General features: G+C 47.2%; 1 protein-coding gene across 1 annotated transcript; it reads left to right on the forward strand.

Moving 5' to 3' along the window:
- Positions 1 to 435: 435 nt before the first annotated feature.
- Positions 436 to 12,822, forward strand: LOC141021754 (uncharacterized). Its single transcript, XM_073497612.1, has 5 exons — positions 436 to 651; positions 5,019 to 5,601; positions 5,764 to 5,856; positions 6,292 to 6,671; positions 12,541 to 12,822. Exons 1-5 carry the CDS (start codon positions 436 to 438, stop codon positions 12,820 to 12,822), a joined length of 1,554 nt encoding a protein of 517 aa, XP_073353713.1.
- The last annotated feature ends 1,889 nt before the right edge of the window (positions 12,823 to 14,711 follow it).

Here is a 14,711-nt window from a genome sequence, read left to right on the forward strand (position 1 = left end):
CCAAAAGATAGCACATACGGTCTTTATGGCATCCCGAAAACTTTGACACTACTTTCAAGAGTGTTCGGTGATAGTGGTATCTGAGGTACCCCTCGATGATATAATCAATAATAGGGACGCCATAGGCCACATTGCCAAATGGGCCATAGAGCTCCTTCCCTTCGAGATCATATACAAACCACATCGAGCTATTAAATCTGAGGTGTTGACCGATTTTCTATCCGAAGGGACCAAAGCCGAACTCCCCAGGGAATATAATACATATGCACACTAGACGATGTACTTTGAAAGCTCTAAAATGCTAGCCGCACTGGGGGATGGGGTGATCCTAATATCCCCCCAGGCGACAATATCCGGTACGTTCTATAGATCATGTACACGGGTTCCAATAACGCAGCTGAGGCAGTATTGCAAGGTCTTAGGATGGCAACGTCGATGGGTGTTCGGCGACTAGAGGTGCAAGGAGACTCGAACCTCGCCATCTCCCAGGTCAACGGCGAATTTGATGCCAAAGGCCCGAAAATGGCGGCATACAGAAACATCGTCCTCAGGATGTCAACCCGATTTGAGGGTCTAGAATCCCACCATGTCTCTAGAGACAACCACCAAGCCGCGGATGTCCTTGCCCGCATGGGCGCCAAGTGCGACCCAGTCCCTAAAAACACCTTCATAGAAAGGCTCTTCAAGCCATCCGTGGTATTGATGAGGACATCAATACCATTGTTACACCCACAACCCCTACTGTTACATATAATGGACCAATTACTAGAGCTCGCGCACGCCAATTAAATTACCAGGTACTTTTGTTTCTTGGTAATGATTCTAATGTTCATAAGAATATGATGCTGCCTAAATTGGATACTTTTGTTTTGCTTACAAATGAAGGGCCTGGCTTGGAGAAGGATGAACATTGGAGCAAGAACAAGCATGGAGTTGATGGCACGCGCAAGGGGAACAAGAACGGAGTTACCAGTGATGATTTCAGGACTTTGAAGCCACCATAAGGAGTGAATGAAGCCTTGGACGAAATATACAAGATGCCACTTCATAAATTTCGTCCAGAGGCTATTCTAGGTGCTGCGTCACCTTATTATTGGGCCAGGCCCATGTAATTTCGAAATACATAAGTATAGGCTGTTTTTAGAGTCCGTATGTGTGGGGAAACAAGAGTAGGGTTGGTTTCGGACCCCTTCTCCAAGGGCCACGAAATTCCCCCCTCTTCCTCCATATATACAGCGGCACCGTTTAGACTTTGGGTTTTGTTTAGACTAAAAGTTCGCCATAGCTGCAACTTCGCGTACTTCGTTTGTGTTCAACGACCAGACAAAGGCGTCACAGAACCCCACCTTGATCAATAAAGCTTTCATCTTATATTCGCAATATCCAGATTGCAATCTCAGTTTCTTGCTTGTTCTTCGTTTGCTCGCAGGAAACAGACCCTCGTGGTCAGGTTGATCGTGCTCCGGCGTGGTCAATAACCTCTCGGAGTTGGTTTAGCGATTGCTAAGGCGCGACGTCATCGCACGTTCGTAGTCGGATCGTCAAAGTCGACTTCCACCAAAGCGATAACCATCATCTCATCGAAAGACGGGACACCTTTGCCTCTATCAAGTGGTATCAGATTTCCAGGTTGCTCGGTGAGATTTTACAGTTTTTCGTAGTTTAGATCGAGTCTGTTCTTCATACCTACAGTCCACGAAAAAGCCACAAAAAAAATTAGGGTTAGTTCATCATATCCGAACCAATCTGAGCCTTTGCATAATCTTTTTAGGGTTTTTGCTTTGTTGAATTTGCGTTTGCATCGTCGTGTCAAGTTGCTGGTCTTAGAGTCTAGTCTTTTAGAGTTTCGAGTTCTGGTCATAAGTTGTCACGCCGCCGCCGCACCATCATGATCGCCTTGCCATCTACCACCATTGCTTATCCGCCACCGCTCTGAATCCGTATCCATATACCACCACCAATCCGTATCCATATACCACCACCAATCCGTATCCATATACCACCACCGGTCTGTATCCATATACCACCACCGCTGCCAGATCCTACCACCATATATCCACCACCAATCCGAGTTCTTTTCATATTCGGTTTGTTTTAGAGATCCATCTATTTTCCGTTTCGTGTTTCCTTGCCTGAGTAGGTCTCGGAAAAAAAAATCGCCATCATAGTGATTTTTTTGTCGCACTTTTTAGGTCCCGGGCAGTTTTTAGGCCAAAATTTCGGCGACCAAAAATATTTTTTCCCTATCTTATTTTTAGGTCCCGGGGAGTGTTTTGAGACACTCGCCATTATAGTGATTTTTTTGTCGCACTTTTTCGTCGTCGCTGCCCTGATTTCCGAAAATAAAATAGTCAAAAAAAATTTGTGCCCATCCAGTCAGTTTGACCTGGGAAGAGTTTTGAGACACTCGCCATTATAGTGATTTTTCGCAAAAAAAAGAGGAGCGCAAAAAAAAACAGCGCGAAAAAAAAGAGAAAAAAAGATTCTAGAGTGTGCTTTTCCCTTGTTTACGTGCAGCGCCGTGATTTTGTTAGTGTTCTAGGCTCGCGTCTCTAGCACGGTCTAGCCTAGGACCAGCACAGTACCGTCGTTGAGCGTTTATTCAACTTTGCATCTCTGAATTGATTATTGCTGACCATTTTTGCTACCATATTATTAGCCTTCCCAGCTCCACATACATCTACAATATGCGTTTGACTCTCCCTGGTAATCGCTCTATCCAAGCTTTGAGAGTTTTGACTACAACGGTTGCCGATCACCACCTGCTGGTGGGGAAGAACTGGTAAGAATTTGAGATTCGCTTGAAGGATTTGTGACACACCACCATCACCACCACTTCCTAGTAGTCTGTAGGATCATATTCTTTTGTGTTTCTATTGCTGCTAACCATGGCAGGATCACAAGCCAATGAGACTGATTGGGAGAACATGACGAACAAGGAGTTGCATGATAAATTTCAGCAAATGATGAGTGGCCAGGTGGGAGATGTGCTAAACAGATTTGAAGAGGCTATGGAGAAGATAGATGCCGTGGAGAAGTCGTTCGAGACAAAGCTGGATAACAAGTTTACTAAATTACTCAAGCGTCTTCCCCAACCACCACCGGCTGCACCTGTCGCACCTCTACAACAACAACAACCACATCTCCAACGCCGCCTTCCAAATCAAGTGGGACGAGCACAGCGCGTTCCAATTGAGACTGGTCAAAATTCGGGTGCCGCTGCACCTACTGTTGATGCTCTTTGGCTCCTGCTACTGCGGCGGCTGAGGAGGATGACGATTATGCGGGCGATTATGAGGATGAGGTTGATCAAAATCAGAACTACGTGCAGCCACCAGCACCACCACCAGCAGGTCGACCTCAGGTATATATTCGCAACGGTAGGCCGGCACCACCACCTCAGGTACGAGATCATGACCATCTCCCTAAACTGAAATTGAATATTCCACCATTTGAGGATAGATATGTTCCTGATATATATCTTACTTGGGAGTTAGAAACTGAACAACGATTTACATGTTTACAATATCCTGAGGAGAGACGTGTTCCTGCTGCTGTTTGTGCTTTCACTAGCTTTGCATGTGTTTGGTGGTCTGAACATTGTAGATTATATCCTGTTCCAGCTACTTGGGCTGCTTTGAAAACTGCTATGCGTACTCGTTGGGTTCCACCATATTATCAACGTGAATTACTTCAAAAATTGCAGCGCTTAAGACAAGGGAAAAATTCTGTAGAAGAATATTATCAGGAATTACAAACTGGCATGATTAGATGTGGTATTGTTGAGGAGAATGAAGCTATGCTTTGCACGTTTTATGGGTGGATTAAATAAAGAGATTCAGACCATTCTAGAGTATAAGGATTATAATAATATCACTCGTTTATTCCATCTTGCTTGTAAAGCTGAACGTGAAGTGCAGGATCGACAGGCATTGGCGCGAACTAACTTTTCTGCAGGTCGACCTTCATCATGGACACCACGTGCATCCTCTACTTCCACTTCACCATCACCTCCATCAGGTGCCACCTCCAGCCATGATACAAGAAAGCAGGCACAACCACCACTCTCTGCCAAGAGCACACCTGCCGGGCCTGCGCAGAGCTCTTCTTCTTCCATGGCGTCAACATGGCACACAAGTGATATTATTTGTCGTCGTTGTAAGGGAAGAGGACATTATGCGAGAGAATGCAAATCTCAGCGTGTGATGATTGCTACTGAGGATGGTGGGTATGAGTCCGCTTGTGACTATGATGAGGAGACTTTGGCTCTTATTACACGTGAAGAACATGGTGGAGATGATTCTGAAAATGAGACGCAATACATGGCTCCTGAAGACGCTGACAGGTATGAATGTTTAGTTGCTCAACGTGTTTTGAGTGTGCAGGTCACACAAGCAGAGCAAAATCAGAGGCATAATTTGTTCCATACAAAGGGAGTTGTGAAGGAACGTTCTGTTCGCGTCATAATAGATGGAGGGAGCTGTAACAACTTGGCTAGCATGGAGATGGTGGAGAAGCTATCTCTCACCACAAGACCACATCCACATCCTTACTACATCCAATGGTTGAACAACAGCGGCAAGGTTAAGGTAACACGTACTGTTCGTGTGCATTTTAGTATCTCTACATATTATGATTATGTTGATTGTGATGTGGTACCCATGCAAGCATGTTCCTTATTACTTGGTAGACCATGGCAATTTGATAAAAATTCTGTACACCATGGTAGAAACAATCAGTATACTCTTGTGCATAAGGATAAAAATATTACTTTGCTTCCTATGACTCCTGATTCCATTTTGAAAGATGACATTAATAGAGCTAATAAAGCAAAACAGGAGAAAAATAAGAGTGAAATCCTGGCAAAAGAATTTGAGCAGCAAATGAAACCTAATAATAAACCATCTAGTGTTTTTTCTGAAATTAAATTGAAAAGTGCATGTTTACTTGCCACAAAATCTGATATTGATGAGCTAGATTTCAGCAAATCTGTTTGCTATGCTTTTGTGTGCAAAGAGGCATTATTTTCATTCGAGGACGTGCCTTCCTCTTTGCCCCCTGCGGTCACTAACATTTTGCAGGAGTTCGCTGACGTCTTCCCACAAGACGTGCCACCGGGATTACCACCTATTCGAGGGATTGAGCATCAAATTGACTTAATTCCCGGTGCATCGCTACCCAACCGTGCACCATACCGTACCAATCCAGAGGAGACGAAGGAGATTATGCGTCAAGTACATGAGCTGCTCGACAAAGGTTATATACGCGAATCTCTTAGTCCTTGTGCTGTTCCTATTATACTAGTGCCTAAAAAGGATGGTACGTCGCGTATGTGTGTTGATTGTAGAGGCATTAATAATATTACTATTCGTTATCGTCATCCTATTCCTAGGCTAGATGATATGCTTGATGAATTGAGTGGCTCTACAATATTCTCCAAAGTTGATTTGCGTAGTGGATACCATCAAATTCATATGAAATTGGGAGATGAATGGAAAACTGCATTTAAAACTAAGTTTGGTTTATATGAGTGGTTAGTCATGCCTTTTGGGTTAACTAATGCACCTAGTACTTTCATGAGACTAATGAACGAAGTTTTACGTGCTTTCATTGGACGATTTGTGGTAGTCTATTTTGATGATATACTGATTTATAGCAAATCTTTGGAAGAACATTTGGAACATTTACGTGCTGTTTTTATTGCTCTACGTGATGCACGTTTGTTTGGTAACCTTGGGAAGTGCACCTTTTGCACCGACCGAGTATCTTTTCTTGGCTATGTTGTTACTCCACAGGGAATTGAAGTTGATAAAGCCAAGATTGAAGCTATTGAGAGTTGGTCGCAGCCCAAAACGGTCACACAAGTGCGGAGTTTTCTTGGACTCGCTGGTTTCTATAGGCGTTTTGTGAGAGATTTTAGCACCATTGCTGCACCTCTCAACGAGCTTACAAAGAAGGATGTGCCTTTTGTTTGGGGTACCGCACAGGAAGAAGCCTTCACGGTATTGAAAGATAAGTTGACACATGCTCCTTTACTCCAACTTCCTGATTTTAATAAGACTTTTGAGCTTGAATGTGCTGCTAGTGGAATTGGATTCGGAGGTGTGTTATTACAAGATGGCAAACCTGTTGCATACTTTTCTGAAAAATTGAGTGGGCCTAGTTTGAATTATTCTACTTATGATAAAGAACTATATGCTCTTGTTCGGACTTTAGAAACATGGCAACATTATTTATGGCCCAAAGAATTTGTTATACATTCTGATCATGAATCTTTGAAACATATTAAAAGTCAAGCTAAACTGAATCGTAGACATGCTAAATGGGTTGAATTCATTGAAACTTTCCCTTATGTCATTAAACACAAGAAGGGTAAAGAAAATGTTATTGCTGATGCATTGTCTCGTCGCTATACCATGCTTTCACAACTTGACTTCAAAATATTTGGTTTGGAGACCATCAAAGATCAATATGTGCATGATGCTGATTTTAAAGATGTATTGCAGAATTGTAAAGAAGGAAGAACCTGGAACAAGTTTGTCGTTAATGATGGATTTGTGTTTCGTGCTAACAAGCTATGCATTCCAGCTAGCTCTCTTCGTCTTTTGTTGTTGCAGGAGGCGCATGGAGGAGGATTAATGGGACACTTTGGCGTGAAGAAGACGGAGGACGTACTTGCTACACATTTCTTTTGGCCAAAGATGAGACGGGATGTTGAGCGTTTTGTTGCTCGCTGCACTACATGTCAAAAAGCTAAGTCACGACTCAATCCTCATGGTTTATATATGCCTTTGCCTGTACCTAGTGTTCCTTGGGAGGATATATCTATGGACATTGTTTTTGGTTTACCTCGAACAAAGAAGGGGAGGGATAGCATATTTGTTGTCGTGGATAGATTCTCAAAAATGGCACACTTTATACCATGTCATAAAAGCGATGATGCTGTTAATGTTGCTGATTTGTTCTTTCGTGAAATTATTCGCTTGCATGGTGTGCCAAATACTATTGTTTCAGATCGTGATACTAAATTTCTTAGCCACTTTTGGAGATGTTTATGGGCTAAGTTGGGGACTAAACTGCTTTTTAGTACTACTTGTCACCCCCAAACTGATGGACAAACTGAAGTAGTCAATAGAACATTGTCTACTATGCTTAGGGCTGTTTTGAAGAATAATAAGAAAATGTGGGAAGAATGCTTGCCTCATATTGAGTTTGCTTATAATCGTTCATTGCATTCTACTACTAAGATGTGCCCTTTTGAAATTGTGTATGGTTTCCTACCTCGTGCACCTATTGATTTGTTGCCTCTTCCATCTTCGGAGAAGGTTAATTTTGATGCTAAACAACGTGCTGAATTGATCTTAAAAATGCATGAGTTAACTAAGGAAAACATTGAGCGTATGAATGCTAAATATAAACTTGCTGGAGATAAGGGTAGAAAACATGTTGTGTTTGCACCTGGAGATCTTGTTTGGTTACATTTGCGTAAGGATAGATTTCCTAATTTGCACAAATCAAAGCTAATGCCACGTGCTGATGGTCCTTTTAAGGTGTTAGAGAAAATAAATGATAATGCATATAAACTTGAGCTACCTGCAGATTTTGGGGTTAGTCCCACTTTTAACATTGCAGATTTGAAGCCTTATTTGGGTGAGGAAGATGAGCTTCCGTCGCGGATGACTTCATTTCAAGAAGGGGAGGATGATGAGGACATCAATACCATTGTTACACCCACAACCCCTACTGTTACATATAATGGACCAATTACTAGAGCTCGCGCACGCCAATTAAATTACCAGGTACTTTCGTTTCTTGGTAATGATTCTAATGTTCATGAGAATATGATGCTGCCTAAATTGGATACTTTTGTTTTGCTTACAAATGAAGGGCCTGGCTTGGAGAAGGATGAACATTGGAGCAAGAACAAGCATGGAGTTGATGGCATGCGCAAGGGGAACAAGAACGGAGTTACCAGTGATGATTTCAGGACTTTTTAGCCACCATAAGGAGTGAATGAAGCCTTGGACGAAATATACAAGATGCCACTTCATAAATTTCGTCCAGAGGCTATTCTAGGTGCTGCGTCACCTTATTATTGGGCCAGGCCCATGTAATTTCGAAATACATAAGTATAGGCTGTTTTTAGAGTCCGTATGTGTGGGGAAACAAGAGATAGGGTTGGTTTCGGACCCCTTCTCCAAGGGCCACGAAATTCCCCCCTCTTCCTCCATATATACAGCCCTTAGGGCACCGTTTAGACTTTGGGTTTTGTTTAGACTAAAAGTTCGCCATAGCTGCAACTTCGCGTACTTCGTTTGTGTTGAACGACCAGACAAAGGTGTCACAGAACCCCACCTTGATCAATAAAGCTTTCATCTTATATTCGCAATATCCAGATTGCAATCTCAGTTTCTTGCTTGTTCTTCGTTTGCTCGCAGGAAACAGACCCTCGTGGTCAGGTTGATCGTGCTCCGGCGTGGTCAATAACCTCTCGGAGTTGGTTTAGCGATTGCTAAGGAGCGACGTCATCGCACGTTCGTAGTCGGATCGTCAAAGTCGACTTCCACCAAAGCGATAACCATCATCTCATCGAAAGACGGGACACCTTTGCCTCTATCAGGTATGGCAGGGTAGGGATAGTGGCACAACAACCAATGAACTCACCCAGATCGTCCCCCTGAAAATTGAGCCCGATGACCACATCATCAGGGGCTCTGCACTCGAAGAAACACCCTCGGCCCACGATATCATGGCCATAATCGCCCCATGGACCGAGCCCTTGCTTGCCTACCTCCCACAACAGAACTTCCCGATGATCAGACGGAGGGCGCGACACATAGCCCGGTGCTCTAAAGTGTACAAGGTCCATGAGGGAGAGCTCTATAAAAAGAGCACTATGGGAGTCCTTTAGAGGTGCATTCCCGAAGAGGAGGGGCAACAGCTTCTCACTGAGATACATGCCGGCATGGGCGGCCACCACGCAACAGCTTGGGCCCTGGTCAGTAAGGCGTTCCGAGCAGGGTTCTTCTGGCCCACAGCCCGAGCGGACGCATGTACACTAGTCCAACATTGCGTTGGGTGCCACCTATTTGCAGATCAAAGCCATATGCCCCCACAGCTCTTCGGACGATACCGATAACCTGGCCATTTGCAGTCTGGGGGCTTGAGATGGTCGTACTGACGATGACATGTACCTAGGGTAGGGTCATAGGCCTGACCTAGACGCCCTACCCAAAGACACTACCCTAGAGTCAAAGACATTCAAAGTGCAACAGAAGATACCGACTGAAATCACCTTGGAGTGCAATCCACTCGACTAGCTATCCCACTCGGATACCCCAATTCCATTCCACCAAGATAGAGTCACTCGACCAAACGAAGAGTCACTCGGAGTACAGAAGATCTAAAGCCACCCAGGATGGCAACGGTCAGGCATTCACTCCGTAGTCTTGAAGGTCATTTATAGTCCTTTATCTCTAGCGTTACCAGTAACGCCCCGTCTTAGCACACATTGAACCCTGTGTAACCGAGGGCTGGAGGGGTCCGACTCACTGTATATAAGCCACCCCCTCCTCTGGCACAAGGGTTCGCACCCCTGTAACTCTCACGCATAATCCAATCGACCAAGCCTCCGGGCACCGAGACGTAGGGCTTTTACTTCCTCCGAGAAGGGCCTGAACTCGTAAATCTTGCGTGCACAACCTCACTGTAGCTAGGATCTTGCCTCCTCCTACGTACCCCCTATTCTTACTGTCAGACTTGCTCCCACGACAGTTGGCGTCCACCATGGGGCCGGTGTCTTAGCGACTTTTGGTGAGGTTGCAGTTTTTCCGAACTCCATCAACATTGTTTCCGACGGTGGTTTGGCGTTGGGCCGTGAGATCCATCTCGGCGCACTCGTTTTCATCGCCGACGACTCCGCCTGGCTCTAGGAGGCCTCCCTCGACGTCGAGGCCCTTCCCATCTGTGGGGCGGCGCACTTTCGCGCGAGTGCTTGCGGCGTCCTCCTGTGGTAGCCCTCAACCCAGTATCAGTCGGCTCCCGCGTCATCTGCTCTCCCTGCTGTATGCCATCGCATGCGATCTAGTCGATCGCGGCTCTAGCGGTGGGTGCAGCATGCGTTGGCCCACCAGTCGATCACCCGTCAAGTCGCGACAGTCGAACTCGATGAATCTCTCTACGAACCATTCGACCTGTCGACTGGTTCCACGGACACTCTTTCCGAGTGCGGAATCAGCGACCCCGCGTCGGAAGTCCTCATGGTCGACACGCCATACAGTCCGCCTGGGTTTCGTTGCAATGGTGGCAGCGGCGGCGATGGCCCGTCGTACATTCATGATGAGTATGAACCTCAAACCCTCACTTCGGAGCAGAGGGAAGAGTTGCATCGCCACAACGTGGAGGCACTCCAGACCCCCATCATGGGGGAGACCTATGAGGCTCGGGCCTTGGAGACTGCGGGCCTGGCCACCTGGGCTGAGCACACGCGTTTGGAGAACCTTCAACATTCACTCGACGAACGCGCTCGTCGATAGACCCCCGAATCCAGTCGACGTCATCGACAATTGTTTCCGCTTGAACCTCAGGTATATCGCACATCAGTCCAGAATCTTGTAGCTACAACCCATATAGCAGAGTCGATTCAGCCATCCCGTTCAGAGGCTGGTAGGAGCTTGCTGCAGATCCGAGCGTTGCTCCAGGCGGCGGGGGAACAAAACTCAGCCGTTTCTCAGTCGCGCAACAGGATCCACAGCAGATCTATGGTTGCGGACACAGTCCAGTCAGCTCATAGCCCAAGATCGCCTCCGCGGCGTGAGGATTGTGGGCACCGCCAGGATCAGTACCTGGATCGAAGCCACGGACAATATGATCATCGATACGGCCGTGATGACCGTCGTCCAGTGCCTACGCCCCCTCCTAGGGGCGGATCGTATGCGCCCGGCCGGTATGATGACAGGCGCCTGTATGGTGATGGGCGGAGAGCCCCAGTCGACCCAAGGGAGCCTAGGTTTGATGGAAGATCAGTTCTCGTACAAGGTTTGGTCGATAGAGGCCGGGCACACAGAGAGGGACAAGACAGAGATCGTCCGACTGGAAGCAGAGTGCATTTTTCTAGGCCCGAATGTTTCAGTAGAGCCATCCGAGCTGCAGAGATCCCTCCCAACTTCAAATTGGCGACATGTGTTAGTAAGTTCACCGGTGAGTCGAAGCCCGACACATGGCTAGAGGATTACCGAGTGGCAGTGCAGATTGGTGGAGGCAACGATGATGTAGCCATGAAGCACCTCCCCCTGATGCTTGAGGGTTTAGCCAGAGCTTGGTGGAATCAGCTGGCCCCTGGTAGTATTTTCAGTTGGGAAGAGTTGGCCCGAGTGTTCATTAAAACATTCGAGGGCACCTGCAAGCGACCAGCTGGGCTGACTGAATTGCAGCATTGTGTCCAGAAACCGAATGAGAGAGACTACATCTAGAGATGGACTACCCTTCATCATACAGTGGAAAATGTGTCACAGCACCAAGCAGTTGGTGCCTTCAAAGAGGGCGTTCGATACAGAGAGCTCAACCTGAAACTCGATCGCTCAAGAGACATGTCCCTTGCCCGAATGATGGAAATAGCCACTCGGTACGCTAACGGCGAAGAGGAAGACCGACTCCGCAGTGGCAAGAATAAACCAGTCGCCCAGGACACCGGAGGAGGAAATTCAAGTTGGAAGCAAAAGCGCAAAGCTGAAATTGCAGGTCCTGCTGAAGCCGCAGTTTTGAATCAAGGGAAGTTCAAGGGAAAGCCTAAAGGGCCATGGATCCCCAAAAAAGTGAAGGGTCAAGCGGGAAACGATGTTCTTGATTTGCCGTGTCAGATACACACCAAAAAAGATGAAGAAGGTAACTTGATTTACCCCAAGCATACCACTCGAAAGTGTCGACTCCTGATTCAGAACTTCCGAGAGGGTCAGCCCAGTGAAAAGGAGAAGGAATCTGATAAGGAAGAGGACAAAGAGGAAGATGATGGTTACCCCAATGTCAATGCCACTTTAGTGATTTTTGCTGACATCGAGAGCAAAAGTCAACTGAAAGTTATCAATCGAGAAGTGAACATGGTTGCGCCAGCAACTACGACATATTTGAAGTGGTCAAAGACTCCCATTACATTCGACCAGTCCGATCACCCAGCACACGTTGCAACCCTCGGGCGGCAAGTGTTGGTGGTCTACCCAGTACGTTGGGGGCACCCGACTGACCAAGGTTTTGATGGATGGTGGCAGTGGTTTGAACATTCTGTATGTTGAGACCCTTTGAGGGATGGGCATCCCGATGTCCAAGCTCAGCGAGAGCAACATGCGATTCCATGGAGTCATCCCAGGAAAGAAAGCGGATTCACTCGGTCAGATCACTCTTGATGTGGTTTTCGGTGATTCAAAGAATTACCGTAAGGAAAAGTTGACGTTTGAGGTGGTGGATTTTCACAGTGCCTACCATGCTATTCTGGGCAGGCCTGCATATGCTCGTTTCATGGCTCGGCCATGTTACGTGTACCTCAAGTTGAAGATGCCTGGCCCCAGAGGCGTGATCACAGTCACAGGGAATCGGCAGAGGGCAGAAGAGTGCCTCCAGAAGGGCTCAAAGATTGCCGATGAGCAAATGGCAGCAGTAGAAATGGAAGAGTACAACAAGAATGCAGATCCGAGTGATTTGTTGCAAGCTAAGAAGCCTGCTTCAGAGTCCGCATTTCAATCGGCCGATGAAACAAAGCCTGTTCATATTCACCCAACTGATCCCAATGATGCTCCAACCCACATCTCAACAACACTCGATAGCAAATAGGAAGAAGCGCTCATCCAGTTCCTCCGTGAGAACTGGGACATCTTCGCATGGAAACCCTCTAACATGCCGGGTGTACCCAGGGGACTGGCTGAGCACCGTTTGCACGTCGACCCAAAAGCAAAACCTGTCAAAGAGCATCTCCGTCGGTCCGCCATGGAGAAGCGGAAGGCAATTGGCGAGGAGGTAGCTCGGCTTCTGGCAGCTGAGTTCATCCGCGAGATATACCACTCCGAGTGGCTCGCCAATGTTGTCATGGTCCCTAAGAAAGATGATTCACTTCGTATGTGTATCGATTTCAAGCACATCAATCGGGCCTGCCCGAAAGATCATTTCCCTCTCCCCCGCATCGACCAGATTGACGATTCAACTGTGGGGTGTGAGTATTTATCCTTTTTGGATGCATATTTTGGGTACCATCAGATCCGACTGTATGGGCCCGATGAAATAAAAACAACCTTCATCACCCCATTCGGGTGTTTTTGCTATGTTACCATGCCCTTTGGTCTCAAGAATGCTGGCGCCACGTTCATGCGCATGATTCAGAAGTGCCTGCTCACTCAAATCAGTCGGAACATGGAAGTGTACATGGATGATATCGTGGTCAAGTCACGCAAAGGTTCCGTCCTATTGACTGACCTCGCTGAAACCTTTGCGAACTTAAGAAGATATGATATCAAGCTCAATCCGTCAAAGTGCACATTCGGAGTCCCGGGCGGAAAGTTACTCGGTTTCCTCATTTCCAAACGAGGGGTCGATGCAAACCCAGAAAAGGTTGGAGCAATTCTCCGAACGAAACGCCCCGTGCGTGTACACGACGTTCAGAAGCTTACTGGTTGTTTGGCTGCGTTGAGCCGATTCATTTCTCGTCTCGGTGAAAAGGCATTGCCTCTTTACCGATTGATGAAGAAGTCTGATAAGTTCGAGTGGACTCCTGAAGCCGAAGCAGCGTTTGTAGAGCTCAAAGCCCTGCTTTCCACCCAGCCGGTGCTTGCTGCCCCAATCAGCAAGGAGCCTCTACTGTTGTATATCGCAGCCACTGGACAGGTTGTCAGCACAATGCTCACAGTCGAGCGGGAAGAAGAAGGCAAAGCCTACAAAATTGATGCGGAGCATCCCACAATCATCCCCATGGACGCATCTACATCTCCTACGACTCCACTTGGACCAATGACAAGAGCCCGAGCAAAGGCTATCGAAGATAAGGTGAACTCGCTCCTCTCTGAGCTACTACTTTTGACACATGAGACATGGCTACTACCTCAAACGGAAACACTATGTGTGCTTAGGTACTTGGAGGAAAGCCATGGGTCATCTATGTCCAATGGACAAGACGGCGAGGATACCAAGTGCGGAGGACAAGAGGAAGAGCTGTCAAGCTACAGGCTCCGGACAACCGGCCCAGCCCGGACGTTCGACCCCTGGAGGTCGCTACAGCCCAAGGAAACCAGGCCAGCAAACGCTACAGCTGCCGGACGTCCGACCAGGTCTGGACGTCCGACACCTCCCAGGCTCCGGACGACCGACACTACGCCAACCGAATCGAATCTACGGAAATCCGAGGAAGACCGGACGACCGGCAACCGGACGACCGAACACCTACGGACGTCCGAGACCGTCGCAACAGAACCTAAACTACGGATTTCCGAAGAGCTATGGACGTCCGGACACCCGTGAGCCTCCGGACGACCGGCGTCTCCCGGACGACCGGACCCTGGCTGCGTCTAGTTTCGGGCCGAAGCCCATGTACCCCTCCACTTCGCCCCTCTTTTGCACTAAGACTATAAATAGACCTCTCCCTCCTCCTAGTTAGGGTTAGCAATGGTTTAGCTCATATTAGAGATAGAGCTTTGCTCATCCATACGGATCTACTCCTCGAGAAAGACCGCGGC

Source organism: Aegilops tauschii, chromosome 4 (genome assembly GCF_002575655.3).
Source record: "Aegilops tauschii subsp. strangulata cultivar AL8/78 chromosome 4, Aet v6.0, whole genome shotgun sequence".
NCBI lineage: Eukaryota > Viridiplantae > Streptophyta > Magnoliopsida > Poales > Poaceae > Aegilops > Aegilops tauschii.

Bases quoted from the DNA above. Each gene is read 5' to 3' on its own strand.
- LOC141021754 (XM_073497612.1), top strand. From the start codon at position 436: ATGGGTGTTCGGCGACTAGAGGTGCAAGGAGACTCGAACCTCGCCATC. The intron at 5,602-5,763 runs GTGCTTTCATTG...GCACCGACCGAG, and splicing joins ACTAATGAACGAAGTTTTAC to TATCTTTTCTTGGCTATGTT. The intron at 5,857-6,291 runs TCACACAAGTGC...AACATATTAAAA, and splicing joins TTGGTCGCAGCCCAAAACGG to GTCAAGCTAAACTGAATCGT.